Genomic DNA, 25,955 nt, shown 5'->3' with positions numbered 1-25,955 from the left:
TCCTCACAGAGGTTTTAATTGGTTGATCACCACAGACCAGCCAATCAGGAAGAAGGTTACAAATTTTTTGATGACGCAAACTTTTGACGTTGGTGGCTGCCATTTTGTTTCGTGTACACTTCAGAAAACGATTTGGCTGTTATCGCCCAGATTCACTGGATACTGCTGACTTACGCCTTGCAATATATGCTATCGATTGCTTACTCTTGAATAGGTTCGTAAGTGTATTTTATGTCAAATACTGTTTTTCATCGTTTCCATCAATTTCAAATGGTACTTTCACTGAAATAAAGTGACACGTATCTTGCAAAATTCCCTTCCATATTTTTCTATCGCTGACATGCATTGCACACATGCACGGCCAAGCTACCTATCACTCAGTGCACACATTGTACCTTGCAATGTACTCCATGTACTGGTTTATACACACGACAATCCAATTCGTGTTTCCCCGAACGCCGTGTGAACCGCATCACTACCTGCCCTAGGCCACTGGACTGGTGGAGTGATGTAGACTCAAGTCTGAGTGCCGTGTGGCGTGTGTGCTAAAAACGGTCAGTACTAAAAACGAATTAATTGTGCCAAGATCCAAGATATGATGTCGATGATAGTCCTTCAGCAGGGTGTCTGGGCCAACGCTTTGGAATTCACTCCCATCTGTGATCTGAGCTTCGAACAATCGGTGAGCTTGGGGCCTTATTTGGCGGCGAGCACTTAAGACGTGAGCACTTAAGACGTATCTTTTCAAACAGTTCAGAATGTTGTGGACGCAAGGTCATTTACGCTGTTCAGTCCACGGCAGTCGTGTAAATAACCCCTGTCTATTTTTTTAAACAAACTTTTCTCTTGGACATTTATTTTAATCATATTTTGTAGGCCTATTTCTTACATAATCTACAGTGCTTCAGAGCATGTTTTTACGTGGATTGAAGCACTTTAAAATATGGTATATAATATTATTATTATCAAAATGTAGTTTATTGGTGCATGCAGGATAAAAAAACGTCATTAAGCGGGAGATCGGCAGGTTAAGAATTGTAAAGTCCATCAACAAATTGACCTCTTGTAATTGAATCCTGGCATTCTGTCAACATCACTAATGACATCAAGATGTCAATATTGACCTCATTGTGAAGAAATCTCAGGAAACCTTTGGACTTTGACATGATTAGAACACCAATGATCGCTCATTGTTGGTGGTCTTCCATAAGATTTTGCACTTTGATTTGACCGTCATTCGGGACTCAACTCTTGACTGGACAGTGTCACTTGTCAGAAGTGAATCATTGTGAAGTGGAATATATGACTGGCCTGTGCTTGCGTATTAATCTGCATGTTATAAGTTGTTGGATTACTTTGTTAACTGATCATTATGAGTGTGACAGTGCTTCACGACAAAGAACCCACATATTACAAAAAGGTAATCATAGCTTGTGTGCACATTGCATAATACATTTGCTGCTGCCCGTCATCAGGCCCCTGCCAATTATAAATACTTGTGCATGATTGGAAGGAAATGATAGCACTTTCACATCCAGTCGTATATTATGTACTTATGTGTGCTTTGGGTTCTCACTGCAAGGCCCAGAGAAAGGTTCATAAGGAGGATCAATGATCAATTCTCCAGCTGTTCTTCAAATGGGTTTCTTTTCACTTCTCCAGTGACAGCCCTGGTCGAGTTCAAACTGTAAGTGTTTACCTCTTATTTTTCTCTTTTCAGATAGTTGAACAGCCTGCCACCAAAGCAATGTCATTCTTATGGAAATGGGTCACTGATTCTCTCAGTTGGTTAGGTAAGAGCTCACCTTCTTGGCATCATTCATTGAATATTGAAGTGCTGCTTGTGGTTTTAGGGCAGTGATTTTTACGCCTCCTGATGCCCTTCAGAGAGCTGATGTTATTTTGAAATATGCTCTGCACCACAAAGAATCGATGAAATTAAATAAGGCCTTTGTGAAATCATTGATACATGTAGTAGTAAGTCTGAATTACACTGCTGTTGTATTGACTTGACATGGAGAGTAGGCCTTAATTATTAATACTCACATTGTTTCATCTTTGACCTAGTCCATGTGATTACAAGTCGGATCATGACTTGGCGCACTTTATCTAATGTTTGTCAACTGAAAGTGTTCATTGCACACATGTCTGAACTAAAGCCATCACTCGTTCAACAGTTGGACAGAGCTATGGAATTATCATCACACATGCATTGAGAAGAACAAGCTGTCCTCCTATCAGTCGCCCGAGGCTTTCCTCGGACATGTTAGAAATTGAGAAAGTCTTAAAGCCAAGGTATAACATTGTCTCAAGCAAACTCAACTTGAATAAGTGTAGAATTAGAAGGAATGAGTTTTGTTGAAACTTTTATTTTGTTTTCTAAGGCTTTGGTAGGAAAAATGGCAAACTGATCTTCCTTGGTCTTGATAACGCAGGCAAGACCACAATGCTGAGTGTCCTGAAAGCAGGTCACCTCACTCAGCCACAGCCAACCCTTCATCCCAGTAAGTGCAGGTTGTCTCTGCGTGATAAACACAGTTGTTTGCCTATGATAGCCATGGCATCAGCCTGCCTTTGCATGGCTTGCAATGCTGTGTTTCAGCCAAGGTTGGGAAGCCTGATGTTGGAAATGATGTTGCTTCCCAACTTGTAGTTCGGCTGAAAGATCAATTTGGTAGTTTTCTAAGCAACATGAGCATGAACAGTGGAGATTGGTGATAGAATGGAGCACAGTCAATGATCAGCCTGGCCAACTCATGAGCATGAACAGTGGAGATTGGTGATAGAATGGAGCACAGTTAATGATCAGCCTGGCCAACTCATGAGCATGAACAGTGGAGATTGGTGATAGAATGGAGCACAGTCAATGATCAGCCTGGCCAACTCATGAGCATGAACAGTGGAGATTGGTGATAGAATGGAGCACAGTTAATGATCAGCCTGGCCAACTCATGAGCATGAACGGTGGAGATTGGTGATAGAATGGAGCACAGTTAATGATCAGCCTGGCCAACTCATGAGCATGAACAGTGGAGATTGGTGATAGAATGGAGCACAGTTAATGATCAGCCTGGCCAGCTTATGAGCATGAACGGTGGAGATTGGTGATAGAATGGAGCACAGTTAATGATCAGCCTGGCCAACTCATGAGCATGAACAGTGGAGATTGGTGATAGAATGGAGCACAGTTAATGATCAGCCTGGCCAACTCATGAGCATGAACAGTGGAGATTGGTGATAGAATGGAGCACAGTCAATGATCAGCCTGGCCAACTCCATGAAATCTTTTCTTCTTCCTTTCTGTCTTTGCACTTCATTTCAGGCCAATCTCTTGACAAGAACACAAGCACCTGGCAATGGCATGATTGCAGTTGCGATAGTAGAGCTGCATCGTGTATGCCTGGCTTTACCCGCCACTAACCATACTTTGCATGTTTCTCTCTTTGAAGGGTTATGGAAGAAGTCTGGTCGGCTCCTCTTCCTCGGTTTAGACAATGCTGGAAAGACAACCTTATTACATATGCTCAAAGATGACAGGATGGCACAGCATGTACCCACATTACATCCAAGTAAGCTTTGTTATTATGAACGCTTTGAGTTTAATATGTTGGGAAGTTGTGCTGTTTTAAACTTGAAACCAGACATGCCAGAGAAAGGATTTGCAGTGCTTGTTCATTGAAAACATGCACTGCTGGTGTCACTGGTGGCTGTGTTTTATCAACGTCTGTGTCTTACACTCCTTGATGGGCTCAGAAAACTTTGGAAAGTACATGAATCCTGGAGCTTGCATGGAATTGGAGAGCACATTCCGAGAGCATGCTTGGAATAGGAAAGCACATTCGAAAAGCAAGCATGGCAAGGTATTGACAAAAAATGCTTATTTTCATAATTCGTGACATTGGGTCTGCATGAGAAATTGAAGCTTGCGTTGCAGTGGTTATACACTATTTGGCTTGGCTTGCTCAGGCTGTGCTTGGAAGTACACCTAATGCACACACAGCTATTAGGGCACCTGTTGACAGCTGTATGTGCCACTTCCATGAAATAGCTGCATGGAAATGCTGACTATGTATTGTCATTGTAATAGATGAGCCTGGTCAAGTGTGATTGAACAGACAACAGGTGAATCATATGATTGAGGCTTACACTTGATTCATGAATTGTTCTGCTGATTGGTGTAATGTAACATGTTCTAACATGGAGAACTGTGACTGTGTGGCAGACGAGGCATTCCAGTATCTTGTGGTATACTCACAATTTCTTTCTGTTATTGTATGTTTCGATTGAAGTTATGTTAAAAATATGTTCCGAGTAACACATTATTATAGAAGCTATTGTTGTATTTGTTTCAGCCTCAGAAGAGTTGTCTCTGGGTGGTATAAAATTCACCACATTTGACCTTGGTGGACACAGACAAGGTAAGATTGACTAGTGTGTGTCGGTCTCTTACATCAGCATACTATTATTTGGTGGGTTCTCATTTATCTCTCTGCTGTGCTGAGATGATGGGCCATTTCTGTGATGTTTCAACCACTGCCCATTTCCCATGTAGGAAAGAAGCAAGTTGTTAAAGATTGATACCCGAGCTGCTTGGCTTCAATTACTTGTCCAGCCGAGTCCACAGGCCATTCCAAAGTGTCATCTTGGGGCATTAAAAAACAACTACTCTACTTCAATTTGCAGCACGGCGAGTGTGGAAGCAGTACTTCCCAGCTGTTGATGGTATTGTGTTCTTGGTGGATGTGTGTGATCATGAGCGATTCCCAGAGGCGAAAGCTGAACTAAAGGTGAGCTCTCTCCCGTGAAATGACACTCCGCACTTTTCTCAGTCGAATATGTAAATACTGCATTGATTTGCTGTCACTGTCAATAGGGCTTAGCAATTGATCTCCTGGCCTCTTGAGAATGTCTGCTGAAACCTTCATTGAAGACCAAAGGTTGCTAGCTCAGGTGCATTCATGTGAGACTTCTACTGAATTTAATTTATTCAACTATTCTGTTTCAGAGTTTAATCGCTGATGAGGAGGTGGCAACTGCACCTATTCTAATCCTTGGAAACAAGATAGATTTGATCGACAAAGCTGCTAGTGAAGATCAGATTAAGCAATATTTTGAATTATATCCGTTATTGAGTGGGAAGGTAAGAATTGAAACCATTAGCCAGACATTGATAGGCCAGTATAAGCCAGACCTCTGTTGACTTATGCAGGTTTATGATGCCGTAGGCCAGTTGGATACAGTTTTGGGAAGAACTCACATTTGAATCTCTGGATGAATCGGAGCAAGTCATATTCCTTGTCCTTCTCAGTCCTAAGGTTCAGACATGTGGCTCAGAATATAGAATGGAAGCCCCCATAATCCCTCAAAGAAATTGTATTTGACCATTGTTATTGCTGAGAATTAATTCTTAACTATTTCTTGTCTTAATTTTCAGGGCACAGTTAAAAGAGAAGAATTAAATACGCGTCCCATAGAACTGTTTATGTGTAGTGTTCTAAAACGCCAGGGTTATGGTGAAGGATTCCGTTGGTTGGCACAGTACATAGACTGATGAGCGAGAATCTAGGACAACTCAAACTCTCAGAGGATATGATTGGTAGAAATATTCTGGTTACATTATTTTACGAGGGAGGGTATTCAGTTTACATGTGTGAGAATGGATTATGTCCACTTGTCTGGTTTGGACGAAGGGGATTCCACTTGACATTGTCTGAATCAGATTGTGCTGACTTGTTTGTTTTGATGGATCACACCTGTGTTCTGGGAAGATCTGATGAATGGATGCTCCTAGACGGGCCAAGTTTCCCTCTTCTAACTTGATTCATTCATCATCTGATGGGTGTTACCTTTATTATGAGGACTCCGCCAACTACAAGGGAATCGGTTCATAGCTGGAGACAGTAATGGAGTACTGTCCGATAGGAGAACATTACAGGGTCTTCTCCTCTTTAAACGACTGCAGATGGCTTCTCTAAGTGTATGAAATGTAGTTTGCTCTTTAACACTGGCACTGCTAAACAAACATTACCAACCCTATCTATAATGTATCTGAAGGGTCCCCACGACAAGGACACTTATTTTAATCTATTCAGTCCTTGTGGAAACAATGGTCAATACTGCTACAAGGCTCAAAATAATCCTGTCTAAACCAATCATGACTTACATTCATGTGTTCTACTCTAATTAGATGATCAGAGATTTGGAATTGAATGGGGGTAAACGGGGTTGAATTCAATTTGCTATGCAGTGTACATGTTTTGTACATGTACTATGTTATCTTGAGCCTTGGTGCAAATTATCCATTATGGCCGTACTGGTTTTATTCCATGGAATAGAAGAGTGATTTCTCACCATGATATTCCAGAGGCAGCCTTGAGCTCCACTGTAGTGTCTTGTGCTGTTATCAGGCACACTGCATACTGCCCACTGTACAGATTGGTCCTCAGACTTGGCAGATGTGTTCCTGGGTGCAACCATCTTTAAATCTGCTAATAATTTGGAAGTCTCCCTTTATGCCATTTTTACCGTCATCAATCCATTTATGCCAGTTTGTTGTGTGTTTTTTATGGATTGTTCTGTAATAGTTTATTGGAAGATGGTTTCTTCATCCTGCTTCTGTGTTTGTCAGCAGTGTCACTTTCTACATTGAAGAAGTTAACTTGATCTACGAGAAGTATGACATGACAGTCGGCTTCTTTGTGATTCTGTGATGATTTCTCTCAAGTCCCAGTGATGGCTTGATGTCTCACATTTGATGAGACTAGTGGATGTTGCATGTCCGGGCAAAACAGACATGGTTCAGTCAAAGATGTCAAAGGTACAGTTGAGAAATCAGTCCAATGTCCTTGTTTAGAATAGATGCATTCTGTGATGACTATGATACATTCTGCCAAACAACCAGTCCACCTGTCTTCACAGCCAGGTGATTCTTGACAGTTGATAAAATGGGAGGGAGCAGTCTTTCTGAGATTCAGAGCCATTGTACATGTTGGTATCTATCAGAAGCAGTTTATTTGTTAAAAGAATCATTTCCCAATTAAGTCGATGAGCACCTTGACTCGTCATCATTATCATCTTGAAATGTGTTGTCATTGATAGCTCTGATGGAAAAAGTTGCATCCTAATTCATCGAGGTGACTGAAGACCTGGTTGAATCAAAAATAGTTGTAGTTCCATGTTATTTAGTGTAGATTTCTAGGTCACCTGCCCACAGTCCCATTCCTCTTAGGAAGGCTAGACCAGGTTTTGGCATGATAACATTTTAAGAAAATCAACTTAGTTTGGGAAATCATACAAATTTGCATGCAGATTGTGAAAGATGATCAAAATGTTTTCATTTTCATGTTCTGAGAATGTAGCCAACAGCCCTGGACTCTATAAGACATTATGTACTATTCCAAACATGATTCTTCTCTGTGGTCAAACTAAACGATGCTGCCACATAGCACCAAATCTTTCCTTTGGCTGGCACTGGAGTGGTCAATTGAGCAGGGGCTCTGATCATTCCATTATCTTTGGGGAGTGCAAGTTTTCAAATCGATTAATGCATTTGACCATTCGTGTGAAGTCTGGCCCTTATTGTAGGTAGTTTAAAAAATTTGTTGTACATAAACTAAATTGCTGCTTCATAGGGCTGGTGACTTGAGAGAGTTTGCATGTGGCTTCCTTAACACTCTCCTCTAACAGAATCCATGTGTGTTTGCCTCTAATATTCTTGTCACTACGCTCACAATCACTGCTTCACATCTAAATCACATTTGTTATTTCCCTTAGAAAAAACAATAAACAATGCCATCTCCAAATGTGATCCTCAGATTATGTTGGGTATTTTGTGTAGCAGTGATGTGAGCGTTGTGACTTGCTAACACTGTGAGAGGGTGGCATCTCTGTTGTCAATAAAAATGCTTTTAGGTCATCCAATAATTTATCATAACACGTGTATTTTTACATAATGAGCTTATTGTAAAGTCTCTTGTTGCCTTGAGGGAATAATGGAGGTGTGTCAATGGAGAAAGGTTGCAATTCTCATGGAGTTGACGGAGTTTCTCCTTATTCCTTCAGGTTTAAAGGTACTGTTATCATTGCAGCAAGAACTGCTCTCTTTAGTTCTTCACTCCTCCAATTTTTTTCAGTTTGTGATGTAATGCATTGCTCCGTTGTGAACTATTAGACTAATTTATTGCTGGAAGTAGAGAGAGCAGTCTTGTATATTCTGTGGTCATTGCAGTACCTATATGTAATTGTATCTAATGATAAGGGTAAGATGAGGAATGGTCTCTGGAGATTGGTTTCTTCCAGTGTTGCAGTTCTTGTAGTAGAACCACTGCATGTAGACAAACCACCTTCAGTGGGAAATCTACACATGTGCAATACATGTATGTGTCAGCCCCTCCCCTGAGACGTTGCCTCATGTTATACAGAGCAACCGATGGTACATGTATGTACTGTTGGTCAAAACAAAACCTAAGATATCTTGATGAATAGCCAGTAGCTTTCTAATTGGTTATTCAGTTAACAATCATACAAGACAAATAAAAAATAAAAGTTTGTTAAATCTTGTTTCCTTCTCATTGTCTCATTCTAGGACAAAGTAACAACTCTGTTCACCCAACCAATTGATGAGTTTCACTGGTATTGGCAGTGCCAAGTCAATACATGTAAGATTTACAATGTATGAAGTGGACCATCCAAGTTCTGCAGCTTGGCTGCTCTCCATGGATCTGAACATCACACACATCTTTGTCTATGGCACTGCAGGAGCCACAGGGCCTGTCCTCGAGATGAAATACACAATTGACACCCTGTCTCCAAATGTGAAGGGACATCTTGTCCTTGTCTCCAAATGTGAAGGGACATCTTGTCCTTGTCTCCAAATGTGAAGGGACATCTTGTCCTTGTCTCCAAATGTGAAGGGACATCTTGTCCCTGTCTCCAAATGTGAAGGGACATCTTGTCCTTGTCTCCAAATGTGAAGGGACATCATATCCTGGCGAGGGGCACCCCCCAGAAAGCCTGCGTATCCAGTTGCCTGCTTGATGGCATTTACATGTATACGTCAACTGACCACCATGCTCATAGTTCCAGTGAGACTCCCCCGCGAGGACATCAAAAGATACCACTTCCAACCTTGGGTACATGTATGAGGGCCTTGCCTCATTACCACTGGTGATACTCGCTGGTCTTTGGAATGAAGTCGACATGGGTCTGTTTCTAGTGGTGACACCTGATCCACAGCCATAATCACATCAGACATGTTGTGCAGGATGGGAAAGGGCTCGGATCAAACAAGGCATCTAGATATTTTACCAATTTATAGCTCACAGTCCAAGTGTCTACAAGTATGTCTGCATTGGGCATGGAAGAATCAACCAACAATATGATCGAATTACAATGGCAAACGTTTATTGAACATATTGATATAAATCTCCATTTACCAAGCAAGAATCTAGAAAAATACAAGCTGTTCAAATGTACTCCCTGCGCTTTCAGAAACAATTAGAATATCTACATGAATGGTCTAAAATAACATTTCGGTGGTTTCTTAAAAACACAAAAGCAAAGCTACCATAGAAATACTGTCGATTAGTGTTTGTATTTGGAGGCAATTCTTCATTTATAAATAATCATAAAAATTAATAAAAAAAGCCTCATGATATCATAAAATGTAATACCCGGAACTGATACAATGTGATCCACCTGATCACAGAAAGTCACCTCAGTCACTCGGACGTACCCACAGTGATTGTCACCTTCTATGACTCGACGATACTGGGACACATATATGCTAGAGTCCATCTCCAAACTGATCAATTTGATTTCGACTGACCTACATGTACATCTATGTAATTCAGGCACTTATCCTCAGCTGTCCTCAATAAAAACATCCTGAAGTACAATGCACAAAATTGTTTAAAAAATGACTATACATGTACGTACCTACGTTCAAATCCATCCCACTCGAACTAATGCCTTATGAACTAAACTTCCTGTGATCCTCCACCTCAATCATGTCATTGGATACTTGCAAAGCTAAAGCAATACACGTACAATAAAAAGATGTCAATATGTCAACAGAGATGACCTCTAAGAGAAGACTAGTGCAATATCCAAAAGAAAGGTGGACCTCGTCATATCACATCACATGACACTTGATAATTAGGTCAATACTGATGATCCTCCCAACCAAGTTGGATTTTAATAGCAGGATCAACTTTGATAACGAATCTTAAGATAGCATAGACTGTACCTACATGTATGTGTACATGTACATGTACACGTATCAACAGAATTTATACCAACATTGCATATATGAAAGCAGCAGTTCTAGAATATGAAGAATATAGCACTAAAAGCAATTAATACACATATGGCATAGCTTTTCCTTTGTGCAGCTAGCTGGGTAGAAAACTACCCCCAAAAATTTTGAAAAATGCATATATGATACATACATGTAGTGTATTCAAACTGGCACACCACTCCAAAACCTATACAACCGAAATGAATGAAAATTAGCTGTCGTTTGACGAGTTTTCTCCACAGAATTTTCGGGAGAAAACATCTCAAGCCTTGAATTGATCATGAACTGATAAAACCATGAAGCAATCATCTACATTCCATAAGCAACTTAATCTACCTTTACATGTGAAAATACCAGTACAAAATACGGGTAATACTATTTTCAATTTCCTCAAGGCACTTTTTACTTTGAGTGTGGAATAAAACGTAATCAATTAACATGATTCTGAAAACATTTACAGGCAAATATGCCGATAGCTATTGACATGGAGACAAATGCCCTTAGTGGATATGCATAACTTCCCTTCAACAAATCTTTGGGTTAATTATGGTTTGGCCATAACTTTTATAGTTTGTGAAGTGGACACAGACACACAAGTACACGTAGGATAAGTTGTGTATGGATTAAAATCAACACTTGATACTGTGCATGGCTTCCCATATGATAAAATACGTTTCTCTTGAACAAGGAAGTATCACATTCATTTACACCACGTACAGAGATAAAACAGTGAAAGACATTGCCAGGCATTAGACGTAGTTGGTCCACTTAGTTTCTTTACACTTTTGGTATTATCAGCACATTTCACACACATGGATAAGACAGGCTACAGTTCTACATGCTACCCCTGTCCATATACACGGCCAGGACAGAACAGTGCAATTACAACAAAAACCTGCATAATAACTGCCAAATTGTTACCTTTGCTATTCCCATAATCGATGTATGTGCACTCAGTCTATGCATCACTGGAAGGTGTCGGCAAGTTTAGTCCGGTTTTCGACGGCCGTCACATGGCCACGATGAATTGAAAGCAAGGCAAAAAGAGAAATTTCTTCTATTGACTGTAAATTGTGAAAGTTTTGTGCTGATAAATTCTTCTTCGATTCATTCCAAATATAATCTGATAGAAAAATAACTATACCAAAATACATGTGATGGTTCTTCAAGATAGATTTTGAAAATACTTAACAAAACTAGTGAGAAGCAGAGAGAATGTCACTTCAGTGTTACAGGGTCTGAAAGTTGGACAAAAATAAGTGACACTGTACATGTACTTGGTTCTCAAATCGCCAAGTGGAAAGCAAGTTGCCATGAAGGTTTGAAAACAATTCACATGATCATATATGTATCCCTACAAGTATTCTGATCACACATACCTCTACAAGTATTCTGATCACACATGTATCTCTACAAGTATTCTGATCATACACATATCTCTACAAGTATTCTGATCATACATGTATCTCTACAAGTATGCTGATCATACACATATCTCTACAAGTATTCTGATCATACACATATCTCTACAAGTATTCTGATCATACACATACATGTATCTCTACAAGTATTCTGATCTGCGGATATCAACGTCCATGCTGTCACAGAACTTGGGTGTGATCGGGACACAGTTGAAATATTTACAATACGGACATTGATAGATTGGAGTGACGTAGAAGAGCAAGATGAGCATGACGAAGAGAGCCACCACCGAGATGGAGCAGACGACCAGAGTGATGATGCGACGACGCTTGTCTCTCTTACCAAACGTGATATACGGCAGGAAGATAAACGAGAGTAGGAGACCAAACAGCATCCCGAATAAATGGGCATAGTTATCAATCCACGGCAGCAGCCCAATGATGAAGAGGAGGAGTACACCAGCTAACATCTTCAGCATGCCAATCCAAGGCTTCTTGAAGCGGCCCCAGTTTTGGATGTATTCACCGAATAGACATGCAAGAATGCCGAACTGGGATCCAGCTGGTCCAGCCTGAAGAGGAATTGAAATCAGGACTAAGACTTTCATAATGATGCTCATAGGTGGCAACTGTCAGGAAGAATATCTACATGTAGATAAGACAAGGGGGGGGGGTCATAGACACGACCCGATGAAAGGTCACTTGTGCAATTCTAAAAAGTTATGTCAACAAATCAAAGGGCACTCCCACTTCTCTGCAGATAGAACAGTGCTCACCTCAACTTGGTATGGCAAGAATATAGCGCTGCCCAGATTCCCTGCGATACCAGCACCCATATAGATGAGACATAATCGCACAGGCCCCACCATCTTCTCCAAATCTCTCATGATGAAAAACTGCAGCAGGAATGTAACTACTAGATGGAAGAGCCTGGAAAAGAAGTGGATTTGATGCATCATTCTACTAATAACTCAACATCTGTTCACGTCTTAATGAACAGTTTTTTTTTTTAATTCAAACTCCCTTTAATGGTCAATACTAAAATCCATTCGTCAACTAACCAGAAACCCTGCTGTAGAAACCAAGGCACTTGGCCACTTCAGGTGAGTTTTACTTACCCAGCATGTAAAAAGAGAGATATCCACAATCGGTAGATCTGATCAGGATTTGGAACTTTAGCAAATGGAATCATTCCACAAATCTCATGCATACAGTTCACCTGCAAAACAAGGGAAAGTGGCCTGGTAGAGGTAGTAATAAGGGACGGACCAGGTTGTTACACATATCCCTTAGGCATCAGTATAAAGTTAAAATGAAGTCTGTAACTGTTTTCTACTCCCTGCAAAGATTTGCTGACAAAGATATTGCACTGACATTGATTTCGTGACCAGAACTCTACCCACAACAAGCAATTAACACCTTACCTGAGAACATAAGAATGCTTCTTCATGGAAATATCCCCGCATGAACTCACAATGCTCCCTGGTTGTGATCTGACATCGCCCATGGATACCGATACAGCAAGGCCTACCAGTGATTTCACACGTCATGTGGCGGTTATGTGAAGACTGGGTGATTGTTCGGTTGCTTGTTACAGTAGGTTTGGTGGTGTTCAGACAGATCTGTAAAGACAATAGTAAACACATACAATGTCTGAATCTCCCTCACAACTTTCTTTCAAAGGTTCTGAATGTCTGTTTAGAATAAATTGACGAGACTCTCCATGTTGACATTAGAATGACACATCACCTCTTCTTCCATTATCATGCACCATATCTTACTCCTCTTTCGATGGTTCTGAATCGAGAGTTACGTCATTTAACTTAAACTCTCGCAAGGATAGCAATGCACTGATGATGAGGAAATGGTGAAGTACTCACAGGCCACTCGGTAAAGTTTTTACTCCACGGGTAGACAGATGTGTGCGCTGGTTTTGTACAAAACCTGAAAGAAACATCACAATAGTATAGATAGAATTGGAGAATGAGCAGACATGTACATGTAGAATGAACTGAATATGACCAAATTTAAAGAATGAAATCACATTTTGACCCCTCGTATGTCTGATACAAGCAGCTGGCTCAGTGGATCAAACCTTCCACTAAACAGGCACCCAACTAACTACTGAACAGATGTACAGATCAAACCCTTTCAAAAGAGGTCAAAGTACCCACCTGGGATCTTCTCCACACACAGGCCCTGAGGTCATACCAGTAACTTTTTCTGGGGCGGCAGCAGTCCATCTTGAATATGAGGAATGGGATTTCTATAAAAGACAATAACAAATCAATGAGACGTGAGTAATTAATAGTCAGTGAACGTTATATGATGGCCAATGAATCATATTTCATCAAAAAATTCTCAATCAAATCCGCACAAAGTAAGTTTGAGCTTTTTGATCAACACAATTAACATTCTGGTGGCAACTTGCTAGCATCAGTTCTTGTTGGGTGAAATAGATAAAGGGAATATGAATATGACTACAAAGCCATACTAACCGAGCAGTAAGAAATGTTGGATTGTACACAGCCTGCACCATCGTTACGAATACAGCACACCGTCTGAGCGAGTTCTAACAGCTGATCAAGCTTGATTGCATTCACCACATTCATGTCTTTCCTCATACATGGAGAATACTTGGCACCAAGATGGATCAAATCCTCCTGAAACGCAAACAAATGAACAAACTTGGCAGGATGTCAGAAAGAGTAGTGACCCAGGCTCAGATTTCTCGATTAGAAATGTCAGTGTATTGGCAAGTAGAATCCAACAGGCACAAAGGTGGATTATCACATGATGAACCAAACGATGAACTGACTTTCCTTACCTGTCTTGGTCCAATCCAAAGATTATCTTTCTCGACTCGAGACACCTGTTCTATGACTCCACTCGGCATTATGACTTCAGCGCTCACACGCGTTTCCTCAAAACCAATCGGAGCAATGCCGTACACGGCCACAGACACAATATAGACGACAATCTGGACGAAGGTTACCCAGTATGTGAAGTAGGGACGAAAACTGAAAGGAAATGATGAATGTTCTCATTTAGTGGCAGAGAATGCTGGAAGAAGAGGGGCTCATACAGGCAGTATAATAAAAGGGATTTGATTGGGGTAATATATGTTAGCATGATCGAATATATGAACAGACTAACTTGAAATCAACATTGAGAGTTGATCTGATATCATACTTGGCTAATTCCATTGTCTCCAAATCCTTCTTGGCATCCGAGGACAGCTTGCCTTTCTTGAGTGACCTGTTGAACAGCTTGCCAAGCACTCCCATCCCGTATTGTCTCCTGTCATTATTATCGATAGCTTTCTCCACGATCTTCCTGGTAGCACGACTGAACCCGATCCCATCCATGACATCTGTGCCAGGAGTTGATGGGATTGGCTGCGGTGGGCGGCGACGCCAGCCCTTGGCTGTTGGTCTGACAAAGAAAAACACCACACTATGGTGAAAGGAATACAGCCAAAGAGAAATCAATGAAAAACAACTGAGGTAAACTCAGAGAAGACCATTTTGCTCTCAATATCAAGTCATTCTTCACAAGAGATGAGGCATTGATCATAAGAATGGGGCTAATTAAGAGGGACATTCTTACTGACCATCAGCCTTCTATAAGGAACTTGTAATGATATGGATTTGAGTGTGATTACAGGGGAATCGTCTTTTTCATATAAAGCTTTTTCAATGAAACTCACAAATCCTTCGCAATCACATCGTGTAGAGGTGGCTTTTCCATCTCAAACGCAGGTGTAACAGGATGACTGAGCGCTCCGGGCGTGGCCAGATCAAAGAAGACTTCATCAACAAGTTCATCATCCAAACAGGTCAGACGCTGGAATGGAGACACAACAGGAGATGATGTATCATACAGAAGGAGAAAAAAGATGACATAGAGGAGGTTTTTAACATTCAACTCATCGGATAGTACAGCAGACGCCTTGCAATGATCAATGTCATTCCTAAGAGGGCAATCTCATGATCCTTACAACAAACACAGGCTCTGATAAGCATGTTTATTTCACTTACATCAACAGAGGCGGTTGGTTCAGTGAAGACATCATCGTAAGTAGCCACACTGGCTGGAGCATACGTCCTCATGTGGAGGTGATCATGACCAGAGATGAAACGTTTCTTCTTCGGAGACTGAAATAAGATTGAAATCAAGCATTATCTTCAACTCGACTAGAATAACAAATCTTTAAAGTCTTACTTCTGACCTTTGTAGTGATTGTTTTCATTTGGTTTGCAAGACAGTCGAGCTGATTAGACCAGAGTATCATCCAACTTTCTGAATTGTTGGTAACTCACCAGCAAGGAAGAGAGTCCATCATAAGTCATTCTGAGGACTGAATCCTTCCTGGTCTTCCTGCGTGGTTGGAATCTCTGTGGACGACGGAATGAACTGACACTTGTGGCAGCAGAGTATGCTCGCTGGTACCTTCCTGCAGCAAGAGGATCATGGATCTCCTGCATGCCTAGGCTCCGACCTCCATCAAGGTCATCAAAACCATCTAAAAAGGAACATATTCAAATAAGAAACTCAAATTCAAATAAAAAACTACAGTGGAACCTCTGTTAGCAGACACCTCTATATTAAGGACAACCTCTCTATTAATTAAGGACACTAGTTTTGGTCCCAAATTGGTTGTTTCCCTTCAATTTGACCAATTCAATCAGGACACCTCTCTTTTAAGGACAGCACTTGTCAGTCCTGAGGGTGTCCTCAATAGAGAGGTTCTACTGTACTCTTACTTTTTTTGCAAATTGGACATGACCAAATGATTATCACTTTTTACCAACATTTGTCAGGAACACATCTTGCCAAAGTGCAGGATAGAGGTGAAGTCCACTTCATGCCCATTTCAGCAAGAAGAAGGGAGCTATGATTCCTCGATATTACATTTGTTTATCCTATGATTAGCTCAAGACTGAAGTACGTTAGTGATGTAGAAGGCTGTTTCGGATGCTAATGCTACACCCAGTTTATACTCAGCATTTTCAAAAGCCTACCAAAGAAGCCTACTCTCGCAAAATGCAACTCGGCCATACCTTGTTTACTCGCTCTTTGCTTGCCATCCTTGATCTTGCCACATTTCTTCATCAACAGATGATCTCTCCTTGTATCCCAGCGGTCTGCATTGTACAGTTGCTCATCTCCAACTCCAAAGAAGTTAGCCGTACTTGTCCTCAGCTTTCTGCAAGATGGATACAATTATTCATGCGAAAACCCACAATGCGATGACAAAGACATTGAAATACAGTGTCCTTAGCATATGATTATACCCCAGTGACCAAATACTTCACGTGCATCATCAGACAAGGGAACTCAACATTGAAACAGCAAGTTAGTCAAAGCTTAAGGCAGAAGGCCAATAACACGTACCTTCCTAAAGTTTGCAGTTTTGAAGATGTTGACAAACGTCTTTCTCTTGGTACAGTGACGGCTCTCTCAGCCTCATTGGCATCATCCCCTAGCATTTCCTGACTTGCCATCTTCTTCTCTTTTTGAAGTCAGTTAACAGGCAAATGACACTCAAATTCAAAACTCTCTACTCCAAAATCCTCTTTGGCTGAAATATAAATAGCCTGCTGTCAAGCTGTTACCATTACAACAAATGTTTGGCACATTTCAATATCATCAGCATTGCCAATGGAACGCCATCCCCATGGTGATCAAGCAGAGTTTGTTCTTAAATATATCTGACCCTACTACACATGTATCGTCAACATCAAGAATAGTCACCCTGCGAAAATAAATTTTGGCCAGTGATTTTGAAACAACCCTTTTCACACTCACAGGCAACATTTGTTTACCATGGCATAGAAGTAAAAATATACAAGCTTATTCAAGCAATTTACTTCAAGTTGTCTGTGCTTTTCAATGTTCATGATATTTTGAATGCTTTTGGTGATGTTATGATTTAAAGCATGACTTTTATGTCATAGTAAACTTACGTTGCCTGTGAAAAGATGGCCGAAATTCATATTATCTATGGTCTATACTATTACTATTACTAGCCTAACGTCGAGTAACAGTAACGACATGTCTCGTCTCAAATTAAGAAATGTCAATGATTGTCAATGTCAATAGTCATGACGTTTTCATAACCTGGGTAAGTGCCCCCCCCCCCCCAGGCTATGACACTGTGAATGTCATTCTGTAAGAATATGCAGAGTTGTGAAGTGTAAAACCAAAATGACAAGACAATACACGTACAGTCATGACAGTCAACAGACTGAACATGACCGTAGCGTAGGCCTACACACCATGACACAAACACACAGTAACAGTTAGGCCTACAGTCACACTCACAGACTTAGACATTTTCACTACAAGAGATAAAAAAGTGTCCCAATGCAGCGCTTATAGGTCATCTTCCAAGTAGATGAATTACCCTTTTTGTAACATTAGAAACATGCGACTTCGTGAGATGATTTTATTCAAGTAACAATTCTGCAATTAGGGGAAAAATGATCAGGCCAGGAAAAAAATCAAAAAATTCCAGATTCTGCAACCGGAAGTTTGGGAGGGAAACTCGTTTGGTATGGGATCTCGCGAGACTAGAGTGGGCGCTGTCCCGATCTTGGGTCTCGTTAGGGAGTTTTTCCCAAAGGCAAATGTACGCGATGATGACGTACCCCATTAACAGGACGTAACATTTATTTTAAAATGCGTTTCCAAAGTGAATGCATTAGAACAAACCATTTGTGTCGTATATCACTGGAAACGCCCGATTCCCCTGATTCTGCAGGATGTTAAATCGGGCAATTTATTTCTTTAAATAAATCATAAGCGTCGCATTTGCTCCTAGCTCTGTTCACCATCCCAAATGGCAATATTGCCAATTGGGCCGGACAATCACGAAAACCCCCAAATATTATACATTTTTTCCTGAATAATCCTTACAGTGACCATTCTCCCATGAAAGACAGTTGCATACGCTACACAAAAATCAAAAAAAAATCGAGGGTCAACCATTGAACTTTTGAGATATGTTGAATTTTGCACAAATCAGCGAAAAACGCACCAACTGGCACTGGACGGCATTTCAACACGGGGCCGACGCACATCCCAAGTTCAGTGTACACATACGTCGTCGGCAACATTGCCAACAACAGTAAAATGCGTAGTTTCTTGTTAGCGGCCTATTGAGTAGCGCTCCAGGTTTCAGAAACTCCAAAAATATGTCTTTGCCAAAACAACTGGCACACTGTGAGGACCAAGAAATCAATGATTTTTTAGGAACTACCGCCGCGCATGAATACAATAAAACCTCCCTAATGAGACCATAATGGCACACACTGATTTTGCGTGAAGAAGCGTGAAGGAGATCATGTGGCAAACAACAGCCGAAGATTTCGTTGAATCTGTGCAGGGTGATGTGAGTTTATGTTAAGTTTTGATATCACACCATCCTAGAGATCATAATGGAACCTTTTGAAGATGATTGTCGTGTTTCAGTAAACCTTTTTCGACGACATATTGGTGTCCCGGTTCTCATGAAAATGTACATAACACATTCAGATTGTATACACACACTGATGTACCAGCGAGCGTGTCGGCGGGCTCGGTTCACATACAGTTGACTTTCTTTCAATTCAAGTCTTTTCAAGAGCATGCGCATGCTGCAAAATTACATGATGAGCTGCATCCATCGGAGCTAAGAACCAGCGGTGACTTTCCTGCTGTACCTCACTACTCCCATCTGGTGGTGGGTTTCTTCAGATCATCAGAGGAGCACACCGACGTCGTGTTGTCGGTCTTGTCCCTACCGTACCACCAGTAGCCTACTCAGACTGTCATTTCAACTCGGAAGTCAAATGTTACCAGTAATCAGTCAGTTGGTGACGTCACTTCGTACCTTACACCAGTGGTAATGTGACAAAAAGGAATATCTGTCTGAGCGAAACGTTGCAAAATGTCCAATGCGATTTTGTTCAGCACACTTTCGACATTTATCAGCCACGATTTGAGTTCAATGTCAACTGGAAATTTTCTGTCTTTTCTTCAGTATGACCCCTATTCAAGTTACCAGTATTCTTCTGCCCCCGCTAATGACTATGAAATACATTCAGGTGAGTTGATATAGTCACATAGATTTATCTTTCACAAATCAAAGAAGACAGCAAGTCACCAATTTCTTTTGCACATCCAATTCCAAAGCTGCACATGGATTTGAATGCAGGTCATCTAACCAGACTGCCATAAGTTATGTTGAAATAAGTAAACGAGCACCACAATGTAATATAATCTGTCAGACTGCCATAAGTTACCAGACGGTTAGTTATTTTTAAATTGGGAGAAGTATTTAAAAATTGGGCCAAGTATTAAGTGTAAACAGTAAAAAAAGTGGAAACTTTTGTCCCTGCTGAATGATCTGCATATATACAAAAAGTTAGCTACATAACAAATGACATACTTTGTATTATAAACTTTATATTCATCTAATGATTATTCTCATTTTCAATGCAGGGGACCCAGCAAAAGACCTAGAGCATGAGCGCCAGTTTCAGCAATCCACATTCATTGTGCCAGAAGTGATCAAGAGATTTCTAGTGGAGTTTCAACGCTACATAAATGAGGGCAACCTCTACGAGATACAGAGAGCTTATGAGAATGAGTAAGTGTAAAACTGTGAAGTATTGACCAATGATTCCAATTTCCATTGCGTGTTGACTGTTGATAATGAAGCTGTTCACAATCTGATGTATCTTATATGAAAGTTCAAGTGATGCAATATTCTGGTCTTCTGGTTGTGACATTGTCACTATTGCCATGAGAATGTTGTTTTAAGGGATCGTATCTTTGCCTGTTGCCACAGCCACTTTATGGTTGTTATTTCATTTCAGTTTCAACAAATTAACTGATCGTTTCTTCAAGAACACGCCCTGGCCAGATGCAGAGGCCATTGCTCCAGTTGTTAAAGACGGTAAGAAGTGAAGCCCTCTCATGAAAGAGACCCACCCATGTCATCAGATGAAAAAATGAAGATGTGTGGTGAAAAGTTATCTTCTTGAGTGAAAAGCAGTGCGGGTGGCTGTTATTGTTACTCGTGTGCAAGAGTTGGAGTGCCAGTGGAGTTGATTGAGTATGAGGGGTGATTGAGGCAGTATTAATTAATGCTCTCAGGCATGAAGTTATCATGGAAGATTGATTCTTTAGGGAAAACTAGATTCCCAACATCCTCCTTGATGTGTACACTCAATGGCTTTGACATCTCTAATCAAACAGAGTTCTGCTTGTACTTACAATTCACATTGAGCCACGATTAGAACTGCTGACAGTAAATGTTTATTGGTGGCATGATTTATCCAGGTAATAGCAACCACAGATGAAGAAGTAACCATTATCATCTTTATGATATTTCAGATCAACTTTTTCTCACGTTGTACAAGGAATTGTACTACAGACATATATACGCTAGAGTGGCAGTAAGTAAGATTTAACCCTTGATAGTTTAGCTTGTTCGAGCCTTTATAGGGAATGAGTGGAGTTGTGTTCATGTCGTAGATTCTGGACCATCATCTTGCGTCCTTTAGGCATTTCTATCCATACTGATGGATATTAACCTATTGAACCTTGGTGTGAATAGTTACAAATACAAGTCACAATACCTGTACCCTTAACCTTGCTGCAAAGTCAAGTCTCTTTTAATCTTTCATTACAGAATGGCCCCACAATAGACCAAAGATTTGAATCTTACTACAACTACTGTAATCTATTCAACTTCATCTTGAGTAAGTTGCCATTATGCTGTTATCCTAAGTGCTTTCATACAGCCACAGTTCATAAAGATGAACACTCAAAATTGGAATCAGGCTTGCATTCCTTGTAGTAAGTCCCTTGCTGACAAAATTCCATTGTAGTCCTAGTCATAGATATGTTGGTTGGTCTTTTGAAAAGATGTTTATGACATTGAGATTAACAAGGGATATTACAAGCATTCGTGTGTGACATTTCCTGAGCTAATTCTGTTGAATGTTTTGTCCATTCAGGTGCTGATGGTCCAGTTCCTCTTGAACTACCAAACCAATGGCTGTGGGATATCATCGATGAATTCATCTACCAGGTGAGTGAAAATGTTGAAGAATGTTCCCTAGTTTTGCTGCCCTGTTTTCTTGTTCTAAGGCATTGATATTAACAACTAGTGAGATTTGACAAGTGCAAGGGAATGTGATGCATACAATGACAGTGTGAGAGATTCCATTCTGAAGAATAAATATGACATATGCATCAGTAACTACAGGCTCACACTGTGAGTCACAGATTCATCATAGAAAGGCAGTAACTACAGACTCACACTGTGAGTCACAGATTCATCATAGAAAGGCAGTAACTACAGGCTCACACTGTGAGTCACAGATTCATCATAGAGGCAGTAACTACAGGCTCACACTGTGAGTCACAGATTCATCATAGAAAGGCAGTAACTACAGGCTCACACTGTGAGTCACAGATTCATCATAGAATGGCAGTAACTACAGGCTCACACTGTGAGTCACAGATTCGTCATAGAAAGGCAGTAACTACAGGCTCACACTGTGAGTCACAGATTCATCATAGAAAGGCAGTAACTACAGGCTCACACTGTGAGTCACAGATTCATCATAGAAAGGCAGTAACTACAGGCTCACACTGTGAGTCACAGATTCATCATAGAATGGCAATGTATTCAAGTATTCCAATTGATACGTGATTGATGTGTGTTATTCCAGTTCCAATCATTCAGTCAGTTCAGATGTAAGCTGACCAAGAAACCAGAGGAGGAGGTTGATATCCTCAGGAGAAGTCCAAAGGTGAGACACTTCTGCTGGTCACTTTCTGACGCATTCTTTTGCAATAAGAAAATAGTCATCTGAACTTATCTGTAGGGTTTTCTTTTAGTGTAATTGCATTCCTTGGTGAATAAATCGAACGAAAAGTACAATATTTGAAATCCGACAGCCATCCTGTAGATGTACAGCCAAATTTCATAAATGTTTCTGGACTCATCCTTTCAGATCTGGAATGTGCACAGTGTGCTGAATGTGCTTCACTCATTGGTGGATAAATCCAACATCAACAGACAGTTAGAGATCTACACCAGTGGAGGTATGAAGCTTAGAAACTGACTCTTCCCAGCCAGCTGTGATAGACTTATTCAGCCCTTGACGTAAAAGGGTTAATGATCTTGGTTTTTTTCATTGATCTGTATCAATAGGTCTTGTGTGACTCTATAGTGATTCCTGTATGAAATAATCTCTACCCAGATATGGATGACCCAGATATGGATGGTGCCCACAGGATTTGTCAGATCTGAGCTATGCAGACTTCCTTTCAGTATATAGTTGCTCTTGTTTATTGCAGGTGACCCCGACAGTGTTGCCAGTGAGTTTGGACGTCACTCTATGTATAAGATGTTGGGATACTTTAGTTTGATTGGGTTGCTACGGTTACACTCGTTGCTAGGAGACTACTACCAGGCCTTGAAGGCGCTGGAGAATATTGACTTCAACAAGAAGGTCAGTGCCGCTGCAAGTCATCGCATTCAATCTAATGATAAGGCTATCTTCTGGCTCAGGCTCATAACTCTTTCTCTTTATCAAGTTGGGGGATCAGTTCCTTGGGGCCAAGAATGTCCTTGGAACCCATTGATCCATGTTTTAATGTGTGTTACTGGGGGCAAAAATGGACTAACCTGGTCTGGTGCTGTTGGTCGTTGTGAGAAGTTGGATTTCGTCTTTACTCCACCTTCCCCTTTCAGAATATGTACTCCCGTGTACCTGGATGCCAGATCACTACGTATTACTACGTGGGGTTTGCCTACATGATGATGAGACGGTACCAGGATGCGATCAGAACCTTCTCTAACATCCTCCTCTACATCCAGAGAACTAAACAGATGTTCCAGAACCGAGTCTATCTTTATGATCAGGTATGCTTCATAGTAAATAATGATGATAATACACATTTCACAGTGCCTTTCCAAAGCCTGATCAAGGCACTACACCAACTAGGTGATTGTGTGGAGAGAGGTTCAAATGCTGGGGTGACCATTCTACAGTACGGGATGAGATAGGATTATGAATAAACATTGACTCTTCAGACTTCCACTGGTTACGAATCTTAATTTCTTCATACATGTACCAGTCTATGTTCATGGCCTTTCAGATCAACAAACAGAATGAGCAGATGTACATCCTGCTCTCCATCTGCCTCGTCCTCCATCCAATGAGGATCGACGAGAGCGTCCACTCCCAGCTTCGTGAGAAACATGGTGACCGTATGCTGAAGATGCAGAAAGGAGAGATGTCAGAGTTTGAGAATAGCTTCTCGTACGCCTGTCCAAAGTTCCTGTCACCTGTTCCTCCAAACTATGACGCACCTCCGGCTAATTTCCACAAGGTAAGTCTTTGAAAGAGTGTCCCTGTTTAACAATAACCTGCCTTTCCTTAGGATGGTCAATGCAGCTGACAGGTTCAATAGAGTGATAAGTCCAACCTACAGTATATTGTTGCCATCAGAAGTGACTTCTTCATTTGTACAGCAAGCTTGCCAGTCTTATCCAAGTGATTATGATCAGAGTTCTGCATGTTTTGGTGATTTCTTATGAAGAAGAGGACATGTCTTGTTTCAGGAGCCGTACCAGCTGCAGCTGAAAGTGTTCATGGATGAAGTCCTGCAGCAAAACCTCCTGCCCACCATCAGAAGGTAAGCTCTTCTGTGATGTTACATGTGATCTGTAATGGTCTGTGCATTCATTTTGGAACTACTTTTGAATATGTATTGTGTCATATTTCACTCTATTTTCCAGTTACCTGAAGCTGTATACAACTTTACCCATCAGCAAGTTGGCTGCATTCATGGAAATGGTGAGTTCTTGCTCTGATTGATGTTGCTGTTTGAAAACCTCTTTCATGTACATGTATAACTACAATGATAAATTCATGACAAGATCTTTCCCAGGAGAGGGGATGGAAGCTTCAAGTCTGTGCACGCTCCCTGAAAGCAATTGTACATGTACCTGCTTGCAACAGCCAGCATATTACTCTCTAAAGTCTTCATGGAAAATCTCTTGAGTATTCTTCATGCTCTTTATACAATGTACTGATGTGTTTCCTTGTGTTTCAGACCGAAGATGAACTACGCATTCACCTGATGTGCTTCAAAGTAAGTAGAAATATAGTGACAGTCTGTTCTTTCACAAAGTCCTGAGTAAACGTCTTACCTTGTTATAGCTCACACCAATCTGATGATTGAGATTTGAATGAAACCTGCTCCTTTACAATCTAAGAAGTGCTGACAAATGTCTGTCCTCTGCAATCTGACCTTGCCTTACTTCCAGCATAAAATGAAGAATATCGTGTGGACAAAAGGAACAAGTGGACTTGAGGGAGAGTTCCAGTCATCATCAGAGGTCGACTTCTACATCAATAAGGACATGATCCATATCGCTGACACGAAAGTAGCAAGGAGATATGGCGACTTCTTCATTAGGCAGATTCATAAGTTTGAGGAGGTGAGTATTTGTGTTGGTTGGAGACTACTGTTTCATAGACTTAGTCTATGGTTGGCTTGTATCTTTCATGTGATCTGTTGGTTGAATGTGTATCATGAAAAGAGGAAGGAAGACTTCATTATGTCATGACGCATGTTTCCTTGATCTCTTTCAGATGAACCGGGGTTTACTCAACCTTCCACATTGAGGGGCATGTGCCTTGGAGTTGGATAGTACAGAGGAACCTTACCAGTGCAAAACATTGACATGTAGTGCTGCCAAATTGAATGTACTTCTGGAGTTTGCTTTGTAAAGATACAAAATGTATTGGGAATGGAAATAAAAAAGATATAAGGAATGTTTTCTTTTGTTCTGTCTTCTTGTAATTTTGCTGATTTGTGAATTCTAGAATTACAGGAAAATAAATTGACAAGTGTGCAGAGTATGTGTGAAGTATCTGTATGACCTCTTGTCCCATTCATTACAAGATGACATTGTTGTGACAAACCAGGCCAATCACAACAACATAAGACCATAGACGTCATCACTCCACAGAAGAATTGCCAAGAGTGATTATATTGTTGTCTGTACAGTACCTGACAAGAGTTGTTCTGTGGTATGCTGGTTGTGTCTTCGTCTTCAGTATATCAGTCTCCTCAATGTGAAAGACCACTGCTTCTGACAAAACTGGATGTGAAATTGTCTGCCAAATGCATGTATTGGAGTGTTTATGTTCTCTTTAATG

At 40.8% G+C, this 25,955-nt stretch overlaps 3 protein-coding genes across 5 annotated transcripts; 2 read left to right on the top strand and 1 right to left on the bottom strand.

Moving 5' to 3' along the window:
- Positions 1–104: 104 nt before the first annotated feature.
- On the top strand, positions 105–8,554 carry LOC135496260 (GTP-binding protein SAR1-like). 3 transcript variants are annotated; one of them, XM_064785505.1, is made up of 7 exons: positions 105–214; positions 1,721–1,793; positions 3,450–3,569; positions 4,353–4,418; positions 4,684–4,787; positions 5,006–5,140; positions 5,435–8,554. In XM_064785505.1, the coding sequence occupies exons 2-7, from the start codon at positions 1,748–1,750 to the stop codon at positions 5,549–5,551; spliced, it is 588 nt and encodes a 195-aa protein (XP_064641575.1). In that variant the 5' UTR covers positions 105–214; positions 1,721–1,747; the 3' UTR covers positions 5,552–8,554. The 3 variants fall into 3 exon arrangements, with proteins under 3 accessions (XP_064641575.1, XP_064641584.1, XP_064641566.1); XM_064785514.1 differs by having other exon boundaries at positions 105–218; XM_064785496.1 differs by lacking the exon at positions 105–214 and adding an exon at positions 1,252–1,420.
- Positions 8,555–9,380: 826 nt separating this feature from the next.
- Positions 9,381–18,254, bottom strand: LOC135496253 (inactive rhomboid protein 1-like). Its single transcript, XM_064785483.1, has 15 exons — positions 18,128–18,254; positions 17,116–17,302; positions 16,782–16,927; positions 16,041–16,243; positions 15,759–15,875; positions 15,428–15,564; positions 14,911–15,153; positions 14,546–14,738; positions 14,217–14,381; positions 13,893–13,984; positions 13,599–13,662; positions 13,143–13,340; positions 12,837–12,937; positions 12,495–12,648; positions 9,381–12,290 (listed from the first exon to the last, which is right to left on the bottom strand). Exons 2-15 carry the CDS (start codon positions 17,223–17,225, stop codon positions 11,859–11,861), a joined length of 2,355 nt encoding a protein of 784 aa, XP_064641553.1. The 5' UTR covers positions 17,226–17,302; positions 18,128–18,254; the 3' UTR covers positions 9,381–11,858.
- Positions 18,255–19,007: 753 nt separating this feature from the next.
- On the top strand, positions 19,008–25,568 carry LOC135482857 (eukaryotic translation initiation factor 3 subunit L-like). Its single transcript, XM_064763312.1, has 17 exons — positions 19,008–19,114; positions 19,745–19,808; positions 20,206–20,353; positions 20,583–20,662; positions 21,103–21,164; positions 21,401–21,470; positions 21,729–21,802; positions 22,449–22,529; positions 22,734–22,824; positions 23,080–23,234; positions 23,477–23,647; positions 23,884–24,117; positions 24,350–24,423; positions 24,527–24,584; positions 24,844–24,882; positions 25,058–25,231; positions 25,386–25,568. Exons 1-17 carry the CDS (start codon positions 19,067–19,069, stop codon positions 25,416–25,418), a joined length of 1,656 nt encoding a protein of 551 aa, XP_064619382.1. The 5' UTR covers positions 19,008–19,066; the 3' UTR covers positions 25,419–25,568.
- The last annotated feature ends 387 nt before the right edge of the window (positions 25,569–25,955 follow it).

The sequence above is a fragment of the Lineus longissimus genome, chromosome 1 (genome assembly GCF_910592395.1).
Source record: "Lineus longissimus chromosome 1, tnLinLong1.2, whole genome shotgun sequence".
NCBI lineage: Eukaryota > Metazoa > Nemertea > Pilidiophora > Heteronemertea > Lineidae > Lineus > Lineus longissimus.
The sequence above is the reverse complement of the archived record's forward strand: the minus strand, read 5'-3'. Positions and strand labels throughout refer to the sequence as shown.

Excerpts from the sequence above, each read along its gene's own strand:
- LOC135496260 (XM_064785496.1), top strand. The coding sequence starts at position 1,373 with ATGAGTGTGACAGTGCTTCACGACAAAGAACCCACATATTACAAAAAG. Across the intron at positions 1,794-3,449 it reads TGATTCTCTCAGTTGGTTAG|GGTTATGGAAGAAGTCTGGT; the intron begins GTAAGAGCTCAC and ends CTCTCTTTGAAG. Across the intron at positions 5,141-5,434 it reads ATCCGTTATTGAGTGGGAAG|GGCACAGTTAAAAGAGAAGA; the intron begins GTAAGAATTGAA and ends CTTAATTTTCAG.
- LOC135496253 (XM_064785483.1), bottom strand. The coding sequence starts at position 17,225 with ATGGCAAGTCAGGAAATGCTAGGGGATGATGCCAATGAGGCTGAGAGA. Across the intron at positions 15,154-15,427 it reads GATGTGATTGCGAAGGATTT|ACCAACAGCCAAGGGCTGGC; the intron begins GTGAGTTTCATT and ends TTTCTTTGTCAG. Across the intron at positions 14,382-14,545 it reads TTTGGATTGGACCAAGACAG|GAGGATTTGATCCATCTTGG; the intron begins GTAAGGAAAGTC and ends TTTGCGTTTCAG.
- LOC135482857 (XM_064763312.1), top strand. The coding sequence starts at position 19,067 with ATGTGGCAAACAACAGCCGAAGATTTCGTTGAATCTGTGCAGGGTGAT. Across the intron at positions 19,115-19,744 it reads TTGAATCTGTGCAGGGTGAT|TATGACCCCTATTCAAGTTA; the intron begins GTGAGTTTATGT and ends TCTTTTCTTCAG. Across the intron at positions 24,883-25,057 it reads TTCACCTGATGTGCTTCAAA|CATAAAATGAAGAATATCGT; the intron begins GTAAGTAGAAAT and ends CCTTACTTCCAG.